At 27.3% G+C, this 25,809-nt stretch overlaps 6 protein-coding genes across 19 annotated transcripts; 4 read left to right on the top strand and 2 right to left on the bottom strand.

Moving 5' to 3' along the window:
* The first annotated feature begins 272 nt into the window (after positions 1–272).
* On the top strand, positions 273–3,276 carry LOC107074163 (ankyrin repeat domain-containing protein 54). Of its 2 annotated transcripts, none has more exons than XM_089178652.1 (4): positions 273–980; positions 1,119–1,440; positions 1,536–1,807; positions 1,878–3,276. In XM_089178652.1, exons 2-4 carry the CDS (start codon positions 1,126–1,128, stop codon positions 2,317–2,319), a joined length of 1,029 nt encoding a protein of 342 aa, XP_089034778.1. In that variant the 5' UTR covers positions 273–980; positions 1,119–1,125; the 3' UTR covers positions 2,320–3,276. The 2 variants fall into 2 exon arrangements, with proteins under 2 accessions (XP_089034778.1, XP_089034774.1); XM_089178648.1 differs by having other exon boundaries at positions 274–980; positions 1,094–1,440.
* Positions 3,277–5,639: 2,363 nt separating this feature from the next.
* Positions 5,640–14,860, bottom strand: Sk2 (Sphingosine kinase 2). Of its 2 annotated transcripts, none has more exons than XM_089178581.1 (7): positions 13,255–14,860; positions 7,274–7,625; positions 6,656–7,114; positions 6,405–6,568; positions 6,232–6,330; positions 6,010–6,149; positions 5,640–5,919 (listed from the first exon to the last, which is right to left on the bottom strand). In XM_089178581.1, the coding sequence occupies exons 1-7, from the start codon at positions 13,790–13,792 to the stop codon at positions 5,731–5,733; spliced, it is 1,941 nt and encodes a 646-aa protein (XP_089034707.1). In that variant the 5' UTR covers positions 13,793–14,860; the 3' UTR covers positions 5,640–5,730. The 2 variants fall into 2 exon arrangements, with proteins under 2 accessions (XP_089034707.1, XP_015190843.1); XM_015335357.2 differs by having other exon boundaries at positions 6,405–6,655; positions 6,743–7,114; positions 13,255–14,818.
* Positions 14,861–15,266: 406 nt separating this feature from the next.
* Positions 15,267–16,626, top strand: RpL18 (ribosomal protein L18). Its single transcript, XM_015316851.2, has 4 exons — positions 15,267–15,405; positions 15,544–15,630; positions 15,997–16,203; positions 16,302–16,626. The coding sequence occupies exons 1-4, from the start codon at positions 15,403–15,405 to the stop codon at positions 16,569–16,571; spliced, it is 567 nt and encodes a 188-aa protein (XP_015172337.1). The 5' UTR covers positions 15,267–15,402; the 3' UTR covers positions 16,572–16,626.
* Positions 16,627–17,276: 650 nt separating this feature from the next.
* On the top strand, positions 17,277–18,577 carry LOC107064301 (large ribosomal subunit protein eL18). The gene is made up of 4 exons (XM_015316839.2): positions 17,277–17,342; positions 17,482–17,568; positions 17,933–18,139; positions 18,238–18,577. Exons 1-4 carry the CDS (start codon positions 17,340–17,342, stop codon positions 18,505–18,507), a joined length of 567 nt encoding a protein of 188 aa, XP_015172325.1. The 5' UTR covers positions 17,277–17,339; the 3' UTR covers positions 18,508–18,577.
* LOC107064284 (uncharacterized) lies at positions 18,512–22,330 on the bottom strand. 10 transcript variants are annotated; one of them, XM_089178610.1, is made up of 10 exons: positions 22,310–22,330; positions 20,697–20,811; positions 20,530–20,633; positions 20,387–20,458; positions 20,214–20,314; positions 20,046–20,149; positions 19,715–19,956; positions 19,456–19,631; positions 19,186–19,330; positions 18,512–19,113 (listed from the first exon to the last, which is right to left on the bottom strand). In XM_089178610.1, exons 1-10 carry the CDS (start codon positions 22,322–22,324, stop codon positions 18,616–18,618), a joined length of 1,572 nt encoding a protein of 523 aa, XP_089034736.1. In that variant the 5' UTR covers positions 22,325–22,330; the 3' UTR covers positions 18,512–18,615. The 10 variants fall into 10 exon arrangements, with proteins under 10 accessions (XP_089034736.1, XP_015172261.2, XP_089034739.1 ...); XM_015316775.2 differs by lacking the exon at positions 22,310–22,330 and adding exons at positions 21,659–21,718; positions 21,803–22,072 and having other exon boundaries at positions 20,530–20,811; XM_089178613.1 differs by lacking the exon at positions 22,310–22,330 and adding an exon at positions 21,659–22,072.
* LOC107064300 (uncharacterized) lies at positions 22,272–25,653 on the top strand. 3 transcript variants are annotated; one of them, XM_015316823.2, is made up of 4 exons: positions 22,272–22,403; positions 23,012–23,496; positions 23,592–24,387; positions 24,467–25,653. In XM_015316823.2, exons 2-4 carry the CDS (start codon positions 23,034–23,036, stop codon positions 24,681–24,683), a joined length of 1,476 nt encoding a protein of 491 aa, XP_015172309.1. In that variant the 5' UTR covers positions 22,272–22,403; positions 23,012–23,033; the 3' UTR covers positions 24,684–25,653. The 3 variants fall into 3 exon arrangements, with proteins under 3 accessions (XP_015172309.1, XP_015172298.1, XP_089034765.1); XM_015316812.2 differs by lacking the exon at positions 22,272–22,403 and adding an exon at positions 22,425–22,759; XM_089178639.1 differs by lacking the exon at positions 22,272–22,403 and having other exon boundaries at positions 22,770–23,496.
* Positions 25,654–25,809: the final 156 nt, after the last annotated feature.

A 25,809-nucleotide genomic window follows, 5' to 3' on the forward strand; every position in this document is an offset into this window, starting at 1 on the left:
TTGTAAACATAAAATTTTTAATATTATTTTGAGGTTATTCACTTTTGGTGCTTTGAATAAAGCCACTTTTCCGAAATTCTCACTTGCCTTTCGGCCACTAAGGCAACCATAAACGGCACAATACTTTCCCATTTTTTAATAAAAATAATCCTAAAAAATAAATTAATATTTTATATTTAATTTACGTGTAATAATAATAATAGTATCGGTACGTTCTAGAGACCCTGTAGGAGGGACGCGTCATATGGATTACAAGGCTGAAAATGTGAGGGGATAGCTTCTGTTGCATCGCGCAGCCATGTTTATCTTTAGTATGTATTAACGGCTGTGGTTAGTTTAAGTTTGGAATACTAATAGTTTTTATTGTGATATTTATGTTTAATTATTTTGTTTTTTTTTAGTAGTTTTCTATAAGTGTAAGTTTAATTTACTCATTTAATAATTACAAGTATAAATGTACAAATCTAACCTATAACTTATCGTTTGTTTACAGACTTATTGTTTGTGATAAATAATCATGGTTCGACAGTGTATTCTTAACTACTAATATAAATTAATATTATTATTATTTATTTATATTAATTATTAATATAAATTTTTAATTATCATTAAATATAGTTTATTTTTTCTGTATTTGATGCAATTCATTATTTCATAATTATTTCAATGTCTGAATATTTCGCGCGCAATCACGTGACTACACGAGTTCCTGTCCCCCAGCAATCTACATGACGCGTCCCTCCTATAGGGTCTCTAGTACGTTCTGAATACTTGCGCAGCCAGTGGCAAAAAAGAGAACTATGATCTGGGTCAAGAAATGACTACCACATAAAATGTGAAGAATTCTATATCGTTTCAACTCCTGGTATCTATCCTCCGTGCGCGGATCAACAGTAGAAGCAAATTGTAAACCAGCTGATTTGAGAGTCTTTTAGCATCTCTGTTATTATTTTGGCACAGATAGATTTCCAAATACTCAGGTGAATATATATTTATATATAGATACATATATATGTATAGATATACATAGATTGAGTTTGATAAACATCGTATCTATTTCTTTATCTGTTTCTTTCTTTCTTTGCGTGAAAAGCATTTCAACATTGCAAAACATTTAGATACAATATGACGTCGGTAGATTCTGGCGTTGAGACTGGAAACGATTCAAATGATAGTTTAATTGTACAACATGAGGTCCTTGGTAGCCAGATCACTTGTAATACTTCTACAGCCGTTACGAGTATAATTAGCAATCAAAATCAAGGACAAGAATACGAACAGAATATTACTCGATTAAGTAACCCATCTTGGCCAATGGATCTGAATTTACCTATAACTCCATTTTATTCAGCAATTCCAAATTGTAATTATAATTGTATTAATATAAGTCCAAATTCAGGTGCTAGTACATCGGGAGAACTCGTTGTATATCCCTCACAGGTAAAGGTTTTTTCATATTATTCAGAACAATGAAGTTAGATAATGTTGAACCATTTTCACTTTGTATTCATTGTGTAATATATTTATATTTTTAGGGATTTTGTGCTCCCCCCTCAAGTAAATTTTTTTCTGCAACAAGAGATGTCAAAAGTATCAAAATTATACCAAGAAAGATGAGATCTCTACATTATTTCCGTACTGATCCTTTTGGTTGGAAAGACTTTCGAGAGAAATTTATGGAACGTAAAATGCGACTTGCTGCATACACAAACAATGTTGAATTAATGAAAAGAGTGTTAATGGCTGGTGTTTCACCAGATAATCGTGATGAACAAGGACGTACACCTCTTCACTTAGCCTCATGCAGGTAAATAATATTTAACATCAAACAAACAAAATAATATATAATATTAATTATTGAATACTTCTATATACAGAGGCTTTGAACAAATAGTAAGTTTATTGTTGGAACATGGTGCAGATCCTAATAAACGTGACATCGTAGGTAATACTCCACTTCATTTAGCAGCAGTTGCAAGTAATATATCAGTAGTGACCTTGCTTTTAAAGGCAGGAACAAATGTACACTCATTAGATAAGTATGGTTGTAGTCCGTTACGAATAGCGCAGAAAAAATTAAGAATGATGCAAGATTATAGTAAACCTCTTCGAGAAGATATGGTTAAGATTAAAGAAGAAGTACATAATATAATTAATATGTTAATGGCATATGTACAAAAACAGAAAGATATGGCTGATCAAGTTGAAGCACTTAGTGGCTTTTGCTCTCGTCTTTCGCTATCAAATACATCTGATCAAGTACAGGATGGTGTTAAAGATTTACTGGCTAATATAGATTCTCTTAACATTACAAATTAACTACTTGTATTAATATACTATGAATTTTATCCCTCATATGTTATACATAGTATATCAATACAGTAGATATACTAAACATTTTATAAACAAAATAAGTTATGAGAAAACAATAGCTATAGTTGTTTGCTATGTTTAGCATATCGAAAAACTCATCTTATTTTTTTCTTTCTCCATTATAATCTTCATTTTAATCCTTGTAATTTTAAAGTCCTGGTCTGTCAATTATGAGAAATTTCAATTATAAATAACTTATTACATCTTTAACATTCATATTTTAATTCTCTATTGCTTCATTGTTGTAAAAATAAAAATTGGAGGATTTTGTAGATGTTATACGATCAATAGAGATTATTCTTTTATAAACAATCCGATCGAAAATATTTATTTTTTTTTTTATAATTTATACTTGTTTTTCTTATCATGTTCTTTTTTTTATAGAAGTAAATAATTTACGCAATTTTTATCAAAGTAAAAGAAATCAAAGCATAAATGAAGGAATCTGCGTATATTGTATTATTCATTATAATATTGTAAGATTTTAGTTATATTAATCTTCTATTCAATTTGACAAAACCAGGCACTTAATAAAGATAATATATTATTCGATTTTTTTTTTTGTAAAGAAACGTTTGTAATTAACTAGGGTAAAAGGTTAATTACCTTTTAAATATGCTATATGTTGTTTATAATATATTTTAGAAGAACATTTACAAAATATACTTATAAAGAAACGTTATATACATTATACTTGTTTTGCTATTTAAGATTAGAGCTTAAGGTCGTAATTTTCACCTTTTCAAAGATACACATATTTCAATATTTTCTACCTAAATATAAGCTTGTAAATAACCGGAGTAATATAATGTTTTACGTGTGTATATATTGATCGTATTAACATAAAACAACTTTATTAAACTACAACTTATAATACAAAAATATATATACAGTAAACTCTCGTACAACGTTCTATATAATAAAATACGTAAATTTTTATATCATTCAAAAATAAAATTTTCATTAATTAAACATTGTTGTTTAAAAAACAAATTTTTCATAGAATGAATAACATATTGATCATGTTATACGAGAATTTACTTTATATAGATACATCTTTAAATAGCACATTTAGAAAGTTTTAAAATTTATATGTTATAACTTTTGAATAAAGCTTTAAATTATCTATGTTCATATAACATATGTTTTTCTTATATTTTTTAGTATAGAATGCGCTCATATTGGTACGAACAAATTTCAAACACCCTATGTATATGTGGGAAAATAAAAATTAATAAGGTTATACTGCTATTTTTATTTTATAATGTTTTCAATTAAGAGATGGAAACAATTTATTAAACATAAACATAAAATACAAATGGAAAATATAACATTTTATTTATAGGAAGAATATGAATCTGATAAAATTAATTTTATTGATTAAATAAACATATTATATTTTCATATTGCAGTGTAATCTTAATTAATTAATTGAAATAATTATAAATATTAAGGATTTTACAGTGTAGAAAAGATATATATATATATATATATATAAAGAACCCTTGTATGTAAAATAAATGATTTAGGAATAAATTATACAAAAAATATATATTTCTCTTTCAATGATAATGTATTATAGTTTTCATAAAGTTCAATTGAATTAGATTATATATTTTGAATTATTTATAAAACAGTAAATTACCTGGATTTATTTAGTTTACGATTGCCTAGCAATGTAATTAATCGCATAAAGTTATTAATTTTTTTATTAATATACTTGATTATCTCTCATTACAACTAATCTTTAGTAATGAGGTAGAAATAATTAACACGATATTATATTCTTTTCATATTATATATACTACATTAATAGGAAGTTTATTTAAAAATCACTATATCTCTCCTTATTTTATATAACGTTTTAAAAAAATTGAAATTGAAACTCGTAAGTAATAATTTATTTCTTAAATTATTTCAAATTCTATACCTTTAAATGTATATGTATAGTGATATAATATGTAGTACATAGTTTTAACATGTAAATGTGTAAAACTTGTACCTCTTGTAAAAATCTAAAAATACCTTTTACCATTACAACAAATAAAGGCAACATGCAAGTTTTCTTTTATTTATTATAAGTTAGAATTTTTTTCAAAACTTCTTTGCATTATAATGATTAATTATTTGTCAACAATTTTATTGGCACCATATTATCTTAATGCAAAATTACATCATCCTAAAAAATGTGGGATGAGTAAATGGCATAAAAGAGTTTACAAAAAAAAGAAGATGACACAATTGTCAATTATTATCGTTGTTCTTGCAATTCTTTTAAACGGTGTTAATTTTTTTTTTTTTTTTAGAAAAAATTCTTAATTTTATATATATATCATATAACACATATATAAAATCACATACAATTGTGTTTCATTCTAATACAGAGAGCAATAAAAAAAAAGAGGGTAGAACATCAATTTTTGATATATCTGAGGAAAGAACTTAATTAATAAAATTATTTAACAATATGATAAATATATAGAATATATATATATATATATGAAATAACATTATTGGTTTCAATAGATATCAAAGATTCTGTGCCATTAGTAACTACATTTTACTGTACAAATTTGTAACTTTTCTATCATTTAATTCTTTTTCACAGACTGTCTCTTTTTGAAAGATTTTCAGTGATATAGAATATCGAAAGAGCACCTTTTATAATATTTTATGTATATACTTTTCAGATCTCGAGAAAATTTCCTCCTATAATATACAATTTTGCATGCTAGCCATGTCACACTTTTGAATATTTTCATTTGATAAGTTGACAATAACACATATGATACAATATGCTAGCATAATCGAATATATTATAATAAATTATGATTAAGCGAATAATTTTTTTATAATATTGATTTAAAAAATCTTTTTTTTCGTATACTATTATTATAACATATCTATATTCTTTCATAGCTTTCAAAAAAAAAAACATTTCTTAAAATATCCCATCTGTTAAAGTTATTATTTAAATACTGATTTTTTATATATTTAGTATAAGCTATAAATAAATTTTATTATTATATAGAAAAATTTTCATATTAAAAATCAGACGACGAATTTAAAAAAACACAACAACAAAAAAAGAAAATATAGAAAATTGATATATAATCCATAACGACGAAGCTACTGAAATAGTTTTTAAACGATATTAACAGTAATAAATTGTTATAGATTACAATTTTAAGGTACTAAAATATTATATCCTACACTTTCCATATGCAAATTTGAAAATACTTATTAATTAATGATATGATAGTGTGTGATTTATAACAAATTTATTCACTATAACTTTGAGTCTATAATTTAAGGATTGTACTATTTGATTGATTCTGCTGATAATAATCACCCTTGTCAAGGTGTCATTACTGTTGCTAAAGAAGGAAATATTTCAGCTTGTAATGGACCATAATCAACTTCTTCGCCATCTACCGTTAAGTGACCATTTGTTCCATCTGCTGGTTCTATTCTAAAAGCCTTGACAGGTATCATGTTAACACCAGAGCAATTTACATGAGTCCCAGAACTTAAACCTAATAAGAACTGACAAATAAAAAAATTCATTTTTTATTTTATCATGTAATAAAATACATATACATACTGCAAATGATAAAAAAATATTTATAAACTTACCTGTAACAAGTTTGCTCTAGTAATACCAGCTTTAACTATTAAAAGCCATATAATACCATCAGCTAGTTTTGCACGAGGTGCAAAAAAATAATCTTGACCTAAATGAGATTGATACGCCGCATGTACCATTACAAATTCTCCTGTAAAAAATTGTCTCAATTCGTATAAAGTTTTTACTAAAATTAAAGAAAAATATGAAAATGTATAATAAGATATTTTTACCTTGATCTTGAACCCAAGAATCAGGTAATTGTGCAGTCAAAGCTGGAAGCGTTGAAGATGGACCATACATAACTTGACTTGTAGTTATATTTTCTACATCTATAAAATGATAAAACTTTATTTGTAAATTAACAACATAAAATGATAGTATAATATGAAAAAATGATATATACCAGGTCCCCTTATATCACCATCATCTATACTATGATAACTTGACACAGAACCAGTACTAAAGTATGTAGATTTTGCTGAAGTTGCAGAATAGAAACTGTCCAGCCTTTGTCGTCCCTCAATTTCAGTTTCAAGAGTTATATTATCAGTTAAAACTTCATCATCTCTGTAACCATTAAGTGGCAAATCTAATTCATTAGTACTATCGTCACAAGCATCATGGAAACTTTTTGATTCAACTATATTTCCATACCTGTCAAATATTCTCATTATAAAATTTAATTTTATAATATATTTTGAAATGAAGTAGGTAATTTTATATAAAATATTAGAAAAGTACCGATCTAATTCATCTCCATAACTTCTAGAATGTGTTATTTTTCCATCACTTGTACAATCTGTATGACAAACTTTACCATTGCCAACAACTTCAACTGGCAGTACTTTATCGCAAGGTAAATATGATATTTTGCCTTTATATGTTCTCAATCCTATTAAACGTGCTACACTCCAGATAGTAAATCTTTGTCCACCTATGGCACGAAGTCGTTCACTTTCAATATCAATGTCAGAGAGTAAACCCCATCCAACTGATAGGAATGAAAACAATATTTTGTTTCGTGTTTCAATGCGTACTATATCCATAGGAGCTTTCTTACATTTTACTACAGACAAGACACTAACTAATAAAGGATTGTAATCATATGGTTCCCTGAAAATATCAAAAAAGAACATTTATATATTATTTACAAGTACTTACAATATTGAAATATTATAAAGTGCAATAATATAAATCAAATAAATTTCTTAAAATGTTGTAGTTCCATTTATGGATGCTTTCAAATAGTGAAGAAGAGAAAGAAGAACCTACTGTTTAGAGTATGCAATAGATTTGGCCAGACCATTACCGGAACCACAGGGTATAACACCAAGGGGTAGTTCCTTAAGTGCCTTTTCCCAATCGGGTCTTTGAAAAAGGCCATTGACGACTTCAAAGACGATCCCGTCGCCACCAACTGTTAGCAAACCGCTCCATTGATAAATATCTTTGGTACGAACGAATTCACGAGCATAATTAGAACATTTTGTGATGTGAATGTCGTATGGTCTCTCAGCTTCAGATAATACAGGATGTATCCTTTTTTGGAAAATTTCTCTACCTCTTCCGGGTCCAGATTTTGGATTCAATAGAACTAAAAGTTTTCGATTCTCACCTGGACATGCTGTAACAAAAAAGAACATTGCATATATACTTTTGTTTATTCCAAGTTTTTATTATGCATCTATTTGTTTAATCAATATTATACGTTATTAATGAGAAATCGATAAATATAATCTATCGTATATTTGAATTATTAACATTAGATATACCAGACCAGTTATTTTGACTGGACGGGCCATTTTAATTCAAAATTTCGACTTCATGTAACATTTGATTTCTGTAATAATTAAGCGTTTTGTTATTTAAAAATGTCTACCAATCCATTTATCTATTAAAATTATTATTGTTAAATATATTTTTTTGTTATTTTTTAAGAGTAAATAAAGACTGGAAGTCTCAAAAAGCATTTTTTTGTATACACCAGTCATTTTGACTAGTGTGGTATATTGAAAATGGTGGTATATCTAATATTAATATGTTAATTGTTTCTTTTTTTACATCTATATTAAAATAAAGGTCTTTAATTTTTTTCTGTTTGGAAATATTATCACATATATCTAATATGCTAATAATATTGCGAAAAAACTAGGCATATATTTATTTAAAATAAAAAAAATAGGAGTAAAAAATAATATGAATACATAATATAAACTGAAACTTCGTCCAAGAATTGTGTCCAAGAAAAATGTACGATAATCGAAGTACACAGATGAAATAAATCAAAACTATAACCACAAGCCAGAAGAATAAATGAACGGGAAAGAAAAGAAATGATAAGTAGAGACATTGTTCCAAATATTCATTTCCGAATAATATAAAATATAAGTACCACAAATAAATAATAGAAATAATTCAAATGTCACAGATCCTTAGTTGTCTACAAGTACAGTGCCGATCAAAAGTATTGACAAATTTGTTTACATCAAATCTGTAAAAGTTAAGTATCATTCTTTATGTAATATTTGTCTTGTCAATTATTTTTCTCCAATTAAAAGTTTAAATACAGGAACAAAAATCAAGGTCATAATTTGAATGACTTCGAAGGACATATCTGATTATTATATCTTTTTTTTCGATAATTTGAAAGTTGCCAACATTTCTCTTGAATGGTATCGAATAAGTCAGAATTTTAATTTATAAAAATGATTTTTGTGATTGTCAAAACCTTATGTTATAATTCAAATTCAAGAAGTTTAAAAAATTAATCATTTTTGTCACAATTTTTAGAGAAAATTGTTCCCAAAAGATATTTATAATATTTCAATAACTTTGTTCGGCAAGGTTGAGTCAATAAAAATTACTACCTGAAATGACTCGTTATTTATTGACTTTATACAAAATTTTATTTCAAAAAAAAAAAAAAAAAAGAAAGAGAAAAACAAAAACGAGGAATAAATTGATACAAAAAAATATTAATATTTAATTCTTATACAATTCCTCCATTAAAATTAATTGGATTTTAAATATTTTTTTATTATAGTCAATAGATAACGTTTTATTTGAAGTGATAATTTTCATCGACTCACCCGGTATAGATTACGCAGTCTAAAGTTCGTAATGGCGGTTAATTAAACAAATAATTTATATTTTGCTCATCCTCGTGTAATTTTGTTAAATTTCCTTGAAAGATAGTATTCTATAAAATAAATTAATATTATTAATGAAATTTTTAGTTATTTTATTGATCGAAAAAAATCAAATTTTTTATAACAAAAAAAAACGATATCAAAACAAACAACTTCTTATCGAATTAGTTCTCACTAGTATTTCAGTATTTTATCATAAATATGTTTTTTTTTTCTTGAGAAGGATTGATTAATTAATAAAATTAAAATAGTTTGATGGCACTGTGCATATCTAAGAATGTTCACGATGTAATGATGAGAACCTTACGTTCAATGAAGTTTCCAATTACGTCTGTTATAATTAACGGAAGCTAATTATCAATAATCTCTTTCAATCTTGTTTTTTCTTTTTATGCAATAATACAAGAGCAAAAAATAATACAATTAAAATTCATGATAGTTAAATATAAGTTAAACTCAATAAAAATATCAACAAATGAATCATGCTATAAATAATTTATATAACTACTATTAATATTCAAATAAAGAGTAATAAATGTGTAATTATTTCTATCGGATTGATTAAAAGGTTAAAAAAAAGAAAAAAAAGCGAAGACTAGTATTACGAGAAAAAAAAAAATCATTTACATTTGACGTATTCAATAAATGTCAGCACCACAGGTGGTACACAAGGCCGAAATACAAAGTTTAACACTAGATATACTGCCATTTTCAGTATACCTATTTCTACCGCATTAGTCAAAATGACTGGTGTATACACAAAAATGCTTTTTAAGGCTTCCAGTCTTTATTTACTCTTAAAAAATAACAAAAAAATATTTAACAATAATAATTTTAATAGATAAATGGATTGGTAGACATTTTTAAATAACAATACGCTTAATTATTTACAGAAATCAAATGTTACATGAAGTAGAAATTTTGAATTAAAATGGCCCGTTCAGTCAAAATGACTGGTCTGGTATATCTAGTGTTAATGTGTACCATTGTTAATATATATAAATTATTAATATTTAATTTATATTATTAATATTTATTATATTGTCAATATTAATAAGCTTCATAAAACGATTATTATAGAAAATAATGAAACAAAAATAAGAACATGTATTGTATCTTGTCTATATGTACTTGATCCACAAGTTTGAAATTACAACTAATATTCAGAATTCAAACTGACAATGAAGTAGTGTCCAACATTGACACAAGTTTAAAACACAATGATCTTTGTTTTATTTTTCTAAAATTTTATGCGACATCATATATAACAAAAAAGGCGCCTTAATACGATATCTTGAAGCAATTTCCTTTCCGGAAATGATCTTATATAGCCACTTAAAGTATGAAGTCCGATATAGGACAAAGAATGAGACATTTATGTATTTACATATATATATGTATACATGTATATATATATAAAATAATCTTATATTAGACTAAGAACATTGCAACAGAAATTCACACAAAGTGATCAATCATATGTTTTATATATATGTATATATAATGCATAAAATAACATTACTACGTAAAAATGATCGAAGGTTATTCATCAAAAATGGGTTCGTATAAAAAATGGACACTTGAAAATTTTTGAAAAAAAGATATTATAATACATTTATCTAAAAAAATATAAAAAAGAAAGTACTAATAGGTAGATGTAAAATATTTGATCATATGTTCAATGATCGAATGTTAATTTTTATCGAGAGTCACCTACATAAAAGAATACAAATGCCGCTTATATTACGCCGCTTACATTACGTAACCTTGATTACACCGTTGATGCATGCTCGTTAAAAATTGTCGTTCGTAAGGTATAACGTGTATTTTGTTATCGTTGTTCTAACAAAAAAAATAAAAAAAAATAAGCGTAAATAAATGAAAGAGAGAGAGAGAGAAGGAGAGGAGGAAACGTATCAAAATAAAAAATAATATTTTTAGAAACAATGAAAATTCTCAAAACTTTACAAAGGAAACATTTTCCTGAGCATATCAAATCGAAAAGATTATCTTATGCTAATTTATAACGTCAGTCGATACTATGTTTCATACGTTTCTGCGAAAAAAAAATAGAAATAAAAAAGTAAAGAAAATAATGATGATGCTGGCAATGTTTCATGCAAATTTACAGCCTTTCCAATATTTTTACTTGGGTTCATTAAATTTTTTTTCTTTTTCTTTTAATGAAAGGAAATGTGACACTTAGCATATAATTATAATTAAGAAAATGAAGAAAATTGATTGAAAATTAATTTGAAATTCTAATATCAATAAAGTTCTCATGCGTGTTTAAATAATATTAATGCATACATTAGGTTTAATAAAGGAAATTTAAATTGCATGGAATATTAAGAAAAAAAAGAATAATATAAATGGAATGATTTAATTTAATAAGATAATAGTCAATGTATATTAAAGGTTATTTGTTTTAATCATTATCAGAGCGATAACGTAATTACATACGTAATGTAATTACGCATATTACAAAAAAAATAGAATCTCTCTCTAATGTTTAATTGTATAATATATATATTCCTCTTATACAATTTCCTACACTTACATTCATCACACATTTCCACTCTTCTCGTACAAACTTACACACACATTGCTATTCTTTTTCACTTTTTACACTCATATGCACTCTCACTTTTTCCTACATGTGCATCACACACACTCTCTCTCTCTCTTTCTCTCTCTCTCTCTCTCTCTCTCTTTTTCATCCTTATTAATTAATCGATTTTTTAATTTGGCACTTATATTTCAATTCGATATCAACAGGGTTATTAATCTTCGAACTTAATAATTGTATGAAAAGTTTTATGAGTTAAAAAGAGAGAGAATGCCAACAGTAGACCCGTAAAACATTCAAGAGTCACGAAAAAAAACAATGAACTTAATGGCCTTGCTAAGTACGTTTTTTTAATGAGGATTATGAAATAGACACTTAAAAAAATAAATGTTTTTCACCATATCATGATTCTTTCAGGCTATCGCGATATGTTTATGAAAAAAAAAACAAATACAGTGAAATAACAAAAACAATATTTTATTTATATTTTTTATATATAATTTTTTTTCTTACGCAATACTTCCTTGTTTTTTTGCAAAAAAAAAAAAAAAGAAACAAGAAAATAATTTGTATTCTCGTATTGATATATTCAATGATTGATTTTATACGATATTTTTTTTCTGTTTTAAATTTGAGAATTCTTATTCGTACTTACTTGAATTTTTTTACGGTTTTCTCTTTTTCAATGTATTCGCATATATATTTCACTATCTATCCCGAAATAAAAATTCCTTTTAATGAATGAATCTTCGTATTATATTTATATGTTGAAATCATGCAAATCCGCGATAAAACATGATATTGGATATTATCATTTGTCTAATCAAGGTTACAGTTTTTTTTTTCGTTTATCAACACGTTTGGATAAACAGAAGCGAAAAAATGTTTATAAATACATTATAACTATTATAAATGATTGTTATACAACTAAAGTCAATTAAATGACGCGAGTAAAATTATTCAATTTAATAAGAAATTGAGAGTGAATCATTTTTTTTTTTAATTTCTTAATAAATGAAGAAAACAAAGAAGAACAAGAATGTGAGTTATATTTATTAGAACATTGTTTTGTGCTACTACTACGTAATTCATATTATTTCTTACGAAATTTTTTTATAATTTTTAACCGTTTCTAAAAAAATATCTTATAGACTAGTTTTTATAGTTATACAACTGTATTCGATTACACATGAATATACATAATGTAGATCAAAAACACTTGCCGATCAATTAATTGCTTGACATGTCGCTGACATATTAAAACTACGAGAATCAAATTAGTTTAAAATAATATATAACAAATATATAATTAAATTATATTTAATCTTTAATCGTAAGATAAGTTACATTTTCTCATCAGCTTGAAACGTTGGATCAATCAGATGATCAAACCGATCAGAAGATCGGCGGGAATATGAAATTTTATCGTGTAAGATGATATCGCAATAAATAACAAAGAAAGATGACACAAACAAAGAACATATGAAGAAAAGAAAAAAATGTTTAAAAAAATGACCAAAAAAAAAAATACTTACCACCAAGCAAAGCTTCGAGATTTCCATGACTCGGACTCATGAGATTTTTCGGAACTGGAAGTTTGGTGACGAGACATTTAATTGCCAATCGCCATCTACTTGCTTCCCTTAGATTATCTTCATACTTGTCAAAACTACGAAATCTTAGTGTAATTGTTGTTCTCTCACGCCTACGTATTCCCTTCATTCGTACTTTTTTGAGCGTATAAGCATATATATAAAGATAGGCAGAGGTGTCGTATTCGTCTATAGATGTTGGATAAGCATCCATAGACTCGACCAATTTGAGCTGCATTCTTGAGGCACCTGGACGGCAGGCACAACTTCCGGCTGCACTCCTACGTTTCGATCTCATACACCTGCACCCAATAATATCATTTAACGGAATTGTTTCGATCTTCGTCGAGCCATTACTATCTTTTTGTAAGCTCAACCCTTTTTCCGTAAGCTTTACTTTGTAATAAGTATTTTTTTTCGATGTCACGTAGAAGGTCTCCTCGAGAACAGCACTCGACGTTACCTGACTCTCTTCATCCATCTCGAGAGTACAACATATGTGTTATAAGTATTTGTATGTATGTATGTTTTTATGTATATAGATAAGATTTGATAGATAGAATAGATCTTTTAAGATAAGATTTTCTTTTATCTTTTTTTTTCTTTTTTTTCAACGAGTTTGGAGGATAACTGACAGATAATATGCGTCACTCATGTTATTTTCATCCTTTTGTAATGATTTACTTCCTACGAATAGGGCAATCGATCAAGAAAACAACATTCTTCTTGTGATATTCATAAGCGTCATGGTATTGTCCTTCTTCTTCCTCTTTCTTTTCTATGTTCCTTGTCTTTTACCTTATACACACATAGGTCGAGTTTAATAGCTTTAACTCTTGAGCAACAACAACGTTCTTTCTTGATTTCCTTTTTGAACGGGCTCAACGAGCGTTCTTACTCGTGCTTTAATGTTGCTGTTACGACTGCTACTACCTACTGCAACTGCTGCTGCTGTTGCAGATTATGATATTGGACGAGTTGAACGCGACAATCGTAGCCCGTGAGAACAGAGAAAAGTGGGAGAACGGGGATATGGAGATAGAAGCGCGAATTATATGATCGAGTTTTTAAGTGTCGAAGGGAAGCACGTGCTGTACAAGAACAAATATCTAGATCTTCTTTTTCTACTCTTATTCTTCTTCAAACGGCTGTCCTCTATTCTGTTAATTGTAAAAGAGGAACGTGAATAAGTACTTGTCTTCTTCTGCAGCAAAAACAACCACCTAGTTCTCGTACCGCGAAAATGGATTTAATTGGTGACGTCTTACTTTGATCAAATTGTTGACAAACAGTTATAAATCAACTTTATCTACTATTATTGTTTTTTAATAATCTCACTATCACTACCTTTTTATGTCAACTTTATATCAAAGTGACACGCGTTACATTATTTAAATGAATGATGTACCTCTTAACCCTTCGTTTTACTGTCACAACAGTCACAAACAAACCAACATCCGACCACTAACTGAGCTTGGCCCAGACTACCCCCCGTAATCATTTACATCACTTTAAGGTTACTCATAACGCCACCAAGTACCATCGATCGAAACTTTCTTTATCTTTTTCTAACGTTAAGACATTAATTATATTTTATCTTATCTTTCTAAGTGTTCTGTTTTCCTTTTTGATTTCTTTTTAATCTCCTTCGACTTTCATTTTTATTCTGAACATTAAATACATAATGCTTATTCTTTCAAATTAGTTACATTTACATCCTTTGATAATTTCTCAAAAGATAACGTGTTTTGAAATTCAAATATTATAGTTCCATATTCTTCCCATAGAGTGTGTTAATCAACTGATTTGACTTAAGTTGTGGTCGATAATATAGTTTCCTATATTTAATATCTTGCGCAAATTTTAAATGTTATAAGTCATTGAACCTTATTATTTATTACAATTAATTTATATTTAAATAATATATGAAACTTTCTGTTCATATAGTAATAATTAAAATATTAAATTCATATTGCTATGATTCTATCTTCGTGTTTTAAAGTTCCCATTTTGGGAACCACTGCTCTACATCTTCCTTTCTTTCATGTCGCGTTAGTAATTCTGTAGTGGTTTCTTTTCCGGTTTTTCATAATGGTAAGACGATATTAAGATTCTCTTTTCTTTCGAAAACTTAACGAAATCTCTCATTTATGCAAAAATTGAAAAAATATATAATTCTTCTGCAGATACAAAAAAGATAGCTTAATTTAACGATAACTATTTTTATTCCAGGGGATCGATATTAACCACAAACACGATAGAAAGGTTCGACGAACCGAACCAAAATCCCAAGATGTTTATTTACGACTTCTTGTAAAAGTAAGTCATTCTTTTTATTTGTTTTTGTCGAGAAGAGTCTCTCCATTTTCTTATATTAAACCTCTAACTGAAGTTTTATTTTTTTTTTTTTGAAACCTTGACAATGCTTTTTTAGAAGTGAGGTTATCTTTTTTGTAAGGTTATGCGAATAGCACTCTGTGTTAGTCTTATACAATTATAGACTAATTCAATTTTGTAAATTCGCTATAGAAATTAGTCAGCTTTCCTATTCTGTCTTTTCGTTTAAAAGAAAAGGCAATTATACTAGTTGATACATGGATACACAGTACATAATTATATATTGTACAATTGAAAACAATTGTTGATTGTCAAGATCTTTTAAAGATGCTTTTCTTTATATTCTAGCTCTACCGATTCCTGGCACGTAGGACGAACTCAAAGTTCAATCAAATCATTCTGAGACGTCTGTTTATGAGCAGGATTCATCGACCTCCGATTTCTTTAGCACGTGTTGTTAGATTTATGAAGAAACCTGGTCATGAAAACTGTATTGCAGTTATTGTTGGAACTGTTACAGATGATTCCAGGATCTTTGAAGTTCCAAAATTAACAGTAAGATTTGTACAATACATATAGTCATTGAAATTTACATATGTGTAGTTTATTTCTATAGAATTTAATTAATAACATATGCTTATTTTGTATCTTAGGTTTGTGCACTACGTATTACTGAAAAAGCTAGAGGCCGCATCTTGAAAGCTGGTGGTGAAATAATTACATTTGATCAGTTAGCTCTTCGTGCTCCTCTTGGGAAAAAGACAGTTTTAATGCAAGGTAGACGTAATGCACGTGAGGCTGTGAAACACTTTGGATTGGCACCAGGTGTTCCACACTCTCATACCAAACCATTAGTACGTTCAAAGGGTAGGAAGTTTGAAAGAGCCAGAGGCCGTAGGCGTAGTTGTGGTTATAAGAAGTAAATTGTTCTTTTAAATAATTGTAATATAAAATAAATCATAAAATCAATTCTTTTAATTATTTTGTTTATTTACAATCATAATTAGTAGTAGTTTTAAGAAAAATAACAAAAGAAACATTCATCAAAGAAATCTCGAAACACTTTTTTATTATGATACTCTTGTGGGATAAATCGGCAAATAAATTGATGTTTACTTTATTTTTTAAATATTTTATCATTTAATAATTATAATGTGAAGTTATAGATAAATATATTGCGTAATTAATGCTATAGTCTTATACTTTAAATAGTCGTCTTTTGAGAAATCATGCTTTATATAATTATTTTTTAAAATAATTAATTATAGTATATAATAACATTTTTTTAATGTTTCCTAAATACGTCCAGTTATTTCATGTAACATATAAGTTTTTCATGAATTAACTGAATTATATATATTAGTGGTAACATGTAAATACAAACCAATAGTGTATGAAATATACTATAGAGTGCGTAACTGAACTAATTCATCTATGGTTGTAAATGCAGTCCCTTCAATCAACATGATTCGTAAAATTTTTAAATATTGATTTTTGATTAATTTATAAAAAAATAAATAAAAATTGTAATTCCTAATATAAAATTATGTTATCAAAAAATAAAATTTGTATTAATAAAGTTTACAGGTAAATCATAATTTTAAAAGTTCGTCTTTAGCGCCCTCTACACAGCAGGTTGTTCATTTAGTTCAAGATACATCTGAGCGTACTTTCTCTTCCGGATTATCAAAATGGTGAGTTCACGTGAATATTTTATATTCTTAATAAAATCAAACAAAATGTCTCATTTGTGTAAAAATCGAAACAAAATATAATTCTTTTATAAATGTTGAATAAGAAAGCCTAATTTAACGATAACTATTTTTATTCCAGGGGATTGATATTAATCACAAACACGATAGAAAGGTTCGACGAACCGAACCAAAATCTCAAGATGTTTATTTACGACTTCTTGTAAAAGTAAGTCATTCTTTTTATTTGTTTTTGTCGAGAAGAGTCTCTCCATTTTCTTATATTAAACCTCTAACTGAAGTTTTATTTTTTTTTTTGAAACCTTGACAATGCTTTTTTAGAAGTGAGGTTATCTTTTTTGTAAGGTTATGCGAATAGCACTCTGTGTTAGTCTTATACAATTATAGACTAATTCAATTTTGTAAATTCGCTATAGAAATTAGTCAGCTTTCCTATTCTGTCTTTTCGTTTAAAAGAAAAGGCAATTATACTAGTTGATACATGGATACACAGTACATAATTATATATTGTACAATTGAAAACAATTGTTGATTGTCAAGATCTTTTAAAGATGCTTTTCTTTATATTCTAGCTCTACCGATTCCTGGCACGTAGGACGAACTCAAAGTTCAATCAAATCATTCTGAGACGTCTGTTTATGAGCAGGATTCATCGACCTCCGATTTCTTTAGCACGTGTTGTTAGATTTATGAAGAAACCTGGTCATGAAAACTGTATTGCAGTTATTGTTGGAACTGTTACAGATGATTCCAGGATCTTTGAAGTTCCAAAATTAACAGTAAGATTTGTACAATACATATAGTCATTGAAATTTACATATGTGTAGTTTATTTCTATAGAATTTAATTAATAACATATGCTTATTTTGTATCTTAGGTTTGTGCACTACGTATTACTGAAAAAGCTAGAGGCCGCATCTTGAAAGCTGGTGGTGAAATAATTACATTTGATCAGTTAGCTCTTCGTGCTCCTCTTGGGAAAAAGACAGTTTTAATGCAAGGTAGACGTAATGCACGTGAGGCTGTGAAACACTTTGGATTGGCACCAGGTGTTCCACACTCTCATACCAAACCATTAGTACGTTCAAAGGGTAGGAAGTTTGAAAGAGCCAGAGGCCGTAGGCGTAGTTGTGGTTATAAGAAGTAAACTCTTAAATGTATGCCATCATTTATTGTGCCATTGAACTTATGGAAAATAAATGCTGGTTTTACACGTTTTTATAATTTTTGTTATCTTTTCCTTTTTCACAATAATTTAATTAATGTTTTCTGTCGTCACTGCATCATCTATTACTTCTTCTTGTTTATCTTCATCATCAGACTGTATTTCTTCCAAAGCACTAACATTTGGAAAGTATAATTTCGATTCTTCGTTTGCACTTTCATGATTATCACTAACATAAAATGGACCAATGCCAGCAAATGCTAAAAAGGCTTCGCGTCCTATCTTTTTTACAGTACATATAAATACTTCATAACTGTAAGGAAAAATATGAAATCTCTTAGTAGTCTTATAGTTTTGAGTATATAACATTAAATTTTTTAAAATGTACCCTGTTTTTTCTTCAATATTAGATTCGAAATCTTCAATTGATTTTGCTATCATTTTAATATTTGAAAGTTTATCACACTCAAAAACTCCAAAATCTACGACTTCATCGTTGTACATTTCTAAAACCATTTTTAATTCGTTCTTCCTCGTACTGTCGTATTTAAAAATAATTATTGGTTCATTTTTTGACTTATCTTCATACTGTGAAATTTTGTTTAATGGTTAAATTAATTTTTTTGATATTTAAATATTTCAAATCGCGTACTTACTTACTGGATATGTAGTATCTGTATATTTACTGAAAATCAAACGAAATACGGTTGCCTTGTTTCTAGCATTAGGTGGAGTCCAGACAATAGGAAATGGATCATTTTCCATTTCTGGTGATATTACACCCGGTCGATGTCGACCACAATATCTATTAAACAAATAATCTTATTGTCAAAAACATTCATTTTCTATCGAAATCTGAGATAAATAACTATTACGGTAAGAAAGATTTAAAATATAGTTATTCCTTATTAAGAATTATTTATATTTTACATTTCATCCGTGAAGCATTGATCTGTTGAAGGTAACACTGGTTCTCCAAACAGTAAAGTAATCAAATGTTGATGAACGTCCATTTCATTTGTAGATTCATTTCTTCTTAAACGCATAAGCATACATTTACCGTCTAAAATCAATTGTCTTGCACGATCCGTGAGTACATAATCAGACTAAAAAGAAGAAATTATTTACTTGTGATTTGTGTAATCTTAAAAATTTATAAAAAAAAATATTAAAGTTGAAAAGAAAATACCTCGTGAAACATTTTATCAAGGATATCTTCATTTAATCGTTTTCGTATCTCTTGTTCAATAATATAATTTCCTGGCAATATTTCTTCAACTAATTCCACGTATGGTGGGCTACATTTTTTATCTCTTTTATGACCTTCTTCGTCCTTAAATATCCATGGATATAATAAGAGACAAGTTTCATCAATTAACGAGTTAATTAAATGATTCATTTCTGCTTCATATTTTGCTTTAGTTTCTGCTTCTATAAGAGATTCAGTATAGGCGTAAATAATTATTTATAATAAAAATTTATTTAATTGTAATAATGGATATCAATGCATTTGCAAATACCTTTTTGAGCTTTCTTTTCTGCTTCTTTAAGTATTCGAGCTTCTTCAGCTATTCGCATTCGTGTATTTTCTTCCGGGCTACATTCGTTTACAGATATACAGAATCTATAATTTAAAAATAAATATAGAAATAAGATATTAATATAAAATACGTAATATACAAACTTACTCCGGTTCATCCCCATTTTGAATTCTTTGAAATTCCGTGGTCAACATTTTGACCAATTGTGGACAATGTGCGCCGAACATTAAATTAATCATCATACCATCCTGTGAAAATATTAATATAAATATTTATTATCTCATTTTTTTCAATGAAATTAACTAAACACATTTATTTACACGAATAAACATCCAAATAGGTTCGCTTTTTTCTTTAAAACGTTGAAGATCCGTAATGTTATCGCACCTTGCCTGTAAAATTATTCATTAGTGTTTCAATCGTTATTAAAAACTTCATTGATAATAAAAATAGATGAAATTACCGTAGCATAACTTAACGCGTCCCCACCAATTTCCATTTTAAGTTTTTTTAAAGTGCTCACCATACCCGTACATGGTCCACTCCATGCAGCATAAATATCAACCACTGTAAAAGAAAAAAGTAATAACAATACTAGAGATTTTTTTTTATTCAAGTAATAGTACTTTCCTAACAAGCCTTTTTTAGTTAAGATTTGAGCCCATTCATCGTCATTAGTAACATCAGTTTGAAGTGCAGTAGGTATTGTTTTCTTAGCCATTCTTTTAATACCTTTTCCGGCACCCTGTACAATGAATAACATTTTTAACGTTATTAAATAAAATTAAAGAAATAATAAAGAAAATAATAATCAAATTAAATTTTTACCCTTTTACGGCGTAACATTTTGAAAAAAGTTATGCAAGATGTAATAATTTGTATATTTGATTATAATTATTTGATTTGTTTTATTCAATAACAGTTGCTTAAACTATTATATGATTATTTATGAAAGATTTCTTAAGGAATACTGTCCTGTACGAAGCTACAAGGATAAGTAAGTCTTATTCAACAACAAGGATAAATAGGTAGGAACTCTAATAGGTTTATTTATTAGCAATTTTACTATCATTATATCAGAGGGAACTTTAAGGGCTATTAGTATAACGTCATTATGGAGATGTCGGTGACAGTGAGGACACGCAAACTATTCCGAATAAATTATACTTTTACCAGTCACAAATAATACTTGCGTAGCGTGCATATAATTACAGCGTGAAAGAAGAGTAACCATATTATTTTGTTTTCTTCTTTCAATGATATTAGATATTTATATTTAATAAATAAATATTTATTATAATACTTATATAATATATACCTATTATAAATACTTACAATAAATATTTATATTTATATTTATTTATAAATATAATTATAATTATAATAATTTATATTTATTTATAAATATAAATATATATACCAACAATCATTCAAATTATTACAGATAATTAATTTCAGTTTTTTTTTTTAGTTTTAAACATTATGAATTTATAAATAAATAAAAATTTATTTTTATGAAATTGCAAATATGAATAATAGATTGATGATACTGTGTAAGATAAAAATATTGGTTCTAATAAAAAAATACTTGCCTATTAATAGAAAAGTACATTAAACTGAATAATTGTTGTTGTCTGTTGTCTGACTCGTTGCTAAGAGTAACAGATTAAACAGATTACATGTTTAATAATGATGACTGTTTCAGCGATAACGTCATTGACACCTTATTGCTATACCTTCAATTTATTCCATATCTAATAAGGAATACATAATTCGCATCTTTCCTTTATTAATATTAATGTCAATGACAAAGAATGTTTATATTATTGATCAAATGAATATAAACTTAAAGCATTGTCTTTTTATTCCTAATATATGTAAATTAAGGAAATTCATCAAAGAATGATTTCTAATACAATCAATTTAATTTTCAAATTTGTAACATGTTTGTTTCAACTAATATTTAATTGCAAAATACTATTAGTTGGTTTTAAATTCTGGATAATAATTAGCGTTACCATATTAAAAAAAAAAAAAAAAAAAAGAGATTAAATAGAATGGTGGTGGGAGAAAGTAGGATATAAGATTAATGATTAGGTTAGGTTTAAGGTGTGTCAACGTATCTCAAGCATAACCCTTGTCACGTGACTTGGGTGACGTGTTGACTGGCAGTGGGGGTTATGTTATTTTACATGAGAGGGATTTCTCTTAGCAACGCTGAATATAATGTAATACAAACAAACCAAACAATTTTTCATCTCAGGAAGTCCAACATATCGACTAGGTAACGACTTTCCACGTCAGGGAAGCCAACATTATAATTCATAACAAGAAAAAGTACGATTATGTTCTGAAATATTAAGTTTTTTTTATTTTACAATTATATTGTCGATACAAAAATTTATTTGTCTTTAAATAAAAAATTAATTCTCGTGGTATCTATATATAAATTATAATTTTTCTAATTAATTCTAAAATATATCGAAAATTGTGACGCGTAAGATCGAGCTTCGAGATATCGATTTAAAATCAGCATCTGTAGTTTAAAGTGATTATATATTGTCATACATCGAAGAGATTTAACGAACACCGATTTTATATTTCAACAATTAGCAACGATGATTTATTTTCATTTTGATCATTTAAAAATTAAGAAGATTTAAAGTGACTAGTTACTAAATGATTTGTGAAAGGTTATTTCATTTCTTTTTCTCTCTTTCTCTTTTGTCTATCTCCTTTTATCATTTTCTACCTCTCTTCTCATATATCTGTTTATTTTGCGTATACAAATTTATTATTAAAAATGTCTTATTTTATTTTAATAAATTTCAAACGCATACATTTATACTGTTATAATATTTAGAATAATTGTTGCTAATTATTGTTTTATGATTTTCTTTAATAATAATATAATTAAGTTAATTTTATTTTGTGTACATTATTAGGGAACATTATTATTTATAATATATGGCAGAAGATACAGAAATATATTGTGGCTTTTTGGATGCTAAGTTGTCAGGAACAAGATGTATAACACAAAAAGTGAGAAAAAGATCATTAGCACCATGGAAAGTTTGGAAAAGACATTGGTGTATGGTGAAAAAATTGGGACCAGGTTTAGAAATACAATTAGACCATGGTATAAGCAGTGGTGGGATTTCTCAAAATGAAAAGGACAATTCTATTATAGTACCTTACGATGCTATTGTATATCGTACTCAATCCAAATCTAAACAGTTTGCATTTGGCATATTTTTAAATAAAGAAAGAAAACCATTATTGTATCTATCTGGTTGCTCTGAAACAGAGACACAACGTTGGATGTCAAATATTCGTCAATTATTAAAACCAAGAAGACATAGATTCATGGATGGGTCCTATAATATTTCTATAATAGATAACGCACATTCCAGATTGGCTGGTTTAACTGGTACTTATTGTATTTTAAATTTATTAATTCTAATTTGGTGGCATTACTTACATTTTTACATATAATGTATTAAAATCATTTCTAATTTTCTATAGGTTTATATGGAGATTTAGTAGCCAGTCAAATAGGAGTATTTATCAAAGATATTCATTCTGGTGAAATAGTACTACATCTAGAATGGAAAGAAATGAAAGAATTTCATTTAACTACAGCAGGTCGTCCAGAAGATGTTAAACGTATATGTGTAATTCATACCACTAAAGAGTTCCGTGCTGGAGTCGGGGAACTTCATGTATTTTGTTTAAAGGCTAGTAAATTGTTACAAGACTTAGTAACTCAGGGCCGTGGTCCAAGACACAGACATATCGATCAGAGGCCTTTAAGTTTAAGCGAAGGTGATCTTAGAATATTAGGACATTGTGAAGAAAGTACAACAACTTTTCCAGCAATAAAGAGCAAAATTGCATTTAGTCTTATTAATGCAGGATTGGGATTACTTTTATCTTCTCGTTCAGGAAATGATGTCAAATCGTTAAATGATATGACAAACAGTCACAGTCTTGATAAAGTTGTGAATGGGAAGAAACCTATTCTCAATAGAGTTTTCGATAATATTTATCAAGAAAAAACATCTAGTATTCCTGATATTGTATCTAGTATTAAAGATTTAGATGATACTTCATCAAATAGAAGAGTTTCCAATGTTTCTGTGGCTTCCGGAGTTTATGAAGAAATTATTGATAATACTAATTGTTCCAGAATTGTATCAGTAACTTCTAATTTTTATGAAGATCCAGAAGAACTTATTTTTAGTTCTCATGGTCTTCAATTGCAACCACCACCGTTACCACCTCGACAACGGTGTGGATCTGCATCTACTAGGAATGGCAGGTTCGTTTCATTAAACGGTATTTTATTTCTGGAATACTTTTATTATATCAATTTAATTTTATACATTAATCTTTTGCAGTATTAGCGAAGATGGTTTAGATTCTGAAGGAGATACTAGATCTGTTACACCAAATGACATCACACCACTTTCTGAATATAAAATAATGCATCCACAGCAAGCAATAGTAGATCATTCTGAATACGTTCCAATGTCACCTAGACCAAAAGTCATCAATTCTTATCATCTTGAAGTACAACATTCTTCACAAGATGAAATTTACATGGTCATGCAGTAATAGCAATGAACATAAGTTGCCATTCATTTTCAGCATGATTATATTCAAATTTACTTGTCTTTCAAGTTATTTGCAAATACTTAATATGAGTGATAGAAATGCTTTACGAATGTTTTCAATATTTCTTATAAATATATCTTTCTTATGTTAGCTTTCTAAAAATAGTTTGAGCTTTGTATTGTTTTTGTATACAATGCTTAATGTTATCGTATAAAATTTGATGTATTTTCTAATTGGAAGCAGGGTTTATTATTGAAGTATAAATATTTTCATTTATAATTTGAAGGGTATAATAATATTGAATTTTATCTATATACATTTCTATTACAAGCTATTTATAATTATTAGCATGAAAATTTAGATTAACGTTATATTTTGAGTGTATGTCAATTTTATATTTAAGACAAATAAAATTGTGATGATCTCTTTATAGAACATTATATATAATATTATATTCAAAGTGTATAACTTTTGGTAAATGATTATCAGTCCAAAAGTAATATAAATCTTCCTAGATAATCATTAGCATAATGACTTTTATTAATTTTTATAAATAACTTAAAATTTGTATGATATAAAAAATTATTAAATCGATTATTTAATAATCTTTGCTTACGTCAAGTTTATATTTTATCTGTGTTATGAATACGTTATAAATTCGTGACAATTCCAAATAAGAAAATATTCATTTGGATCAAGGGAATAAGGAATTATACAATTTATAATAATCTTCATTAATTGCTTCGATGTGATACTTGTAAAATAAAAAAGAATTTGTATTATCCATTTTTCCGTATTGATTGTATAAACTATTGTTGCTTATTATAAATTTATATGTAATAGTAGATGATAAAAAAAAAAAAAGATATTTTCAACTGCCTTTGTTGCGTGCCTAATTGTTCGTTCAGTATACTTCATAAGGTGTAAATTATATTTAAAAAGAAAAGAAAAAAAAATAAGGTTTATTGTATCTTGAATGTATTTTTATTTAACAAATTTATGAACAAAAAATGAACCAACATTTTTTGATAAAAGTAATGCGTATACAAGTATAAGAAAGATGCATGTACAACATAAACATTTTGTAAGAATTGTAATACGTACTTTTATTAAGAAAAATATGATA

Source organism: Polistes dominula, unplaced genomic scaffold (genome assembly GCF_049000335.1).
Source record: "Polistes dominula isolate Pdom_NZ unplaced genomic scaffold, Pdom_raw_medaka contig_373, whole genome shotgun sequence".
In the NCBI taxonomy this organism is placed as follows: domain Eukaryota; kingdom Metazoa; phylum Arthropoda; class Insecta; order Hymenoptera; family Vespidae; genus Polistes; species Polistes dominula.

Coding starts and splice junctions, on each gene's coding strand:
- LOC107064301 (XM_015316839.2), top strand. Junction 17,569..17,932: donor ATTTACGACTTCTTGTAAAA/GTAAGTCATTCT, acceptor TTTATATTCTAG/CTCTACCGATTCCTGGCACG. Junction 18,140..18,237: donor TTGAAGTTCCAAAATTAACA/GTAAGATTTGTA, acceptor TTTGTATCTTAG/GTTTGTGCACTACGTATTAC.
- Sk2 (XM_089178581.1), bottom strand. CDS start 13,792: ATGGATGAAGAGAGTCAGGTAACGTCGAGTGCTGTTCTCGAGGAGACC. Junction 7,626..13,254: donor TCTCGAAGCTTTGCTTGGTG/GTAAGTATTTTT, acceptor TTTTTGTTACAG/CATGTCCAGGTGAGAATCGA. Junction 5,920..6,009: donor CTAGAGCAAACTTGTTACAG/GTAAGTTTATAA, acceptor TTTATTTGTCAG/TTCTTATTAGGTTTAAGTTC.
- RpL18 (XM_015316851.2), top strand. Junction 15,631..15,996: donor ATTTACGACTTCTTGTAAAA/GTAAGTCATTCT, acceptor TTTATATTCTAG/CTCTACCGATTCCTGGCACG. Junction 16,204..16,301: donor TTGAAGTTCCAAAATTAACA/GTAAGATTTGTA, acceptor TTTGTATCTTAG/GTTTGTGCACTACGTATTAC.
- LOC107064284 (XM_015316746.2), bottom strand. Junction 20,459..20,529: donor ACGCGTTAAGTTATGCTACG/GTAATTTCATCT, acceptor ATAATTTTACAG/GCAAGGTGCGATAACATTAC. Junction 19,632..19,714: donor TTGATAAAATGTTTCACGAG/GTATTTTCTTTT, acceptor TCTTCTTTTTAG/TCTGATTATGTACTCACGGA.
- LOC107064300 (XM_015316823.2), top strand. CDS start 23,034: ATGGCAGAAGATACAGAAATATATTGTGGCTTTTTGGATGCTAAGTTG. Junction 23,497..23,591: donor CAGATTGGCTGGTTTAACTG/GTACTTATTGTA, acceptor AATTTTCTATAG/GTTTATATGGAGATTTAGTA. Junction 24,388..24,466: donor GCATCTACTAGGAATGGCAG/GTTCGTTTCATT, acceptor AATCTTTTGCAG/TATTAGCGAAGATGGTTTAG.
- LOC107074163 (XM_089178652.1), top strand. CDS start 1,126: ATGACGTCGGTAGATTCTGGCGTTGAGACTGGAAACGATTCAAATGAT. Junction 1,441..1,535: donor TCGTTGTATATCCCTCACAG/GTAAAGGTTTTT, acceptor TTATATTTTTAG/GGATTTTGTGCTCCCCCCTC. Junction 1,808..1,877: donor CTTCACTTAGCCTCATGCAG/GTAAATAATATT, acceptor TTCTATATACAG/AGGCTTTGAACAAATAGTAA.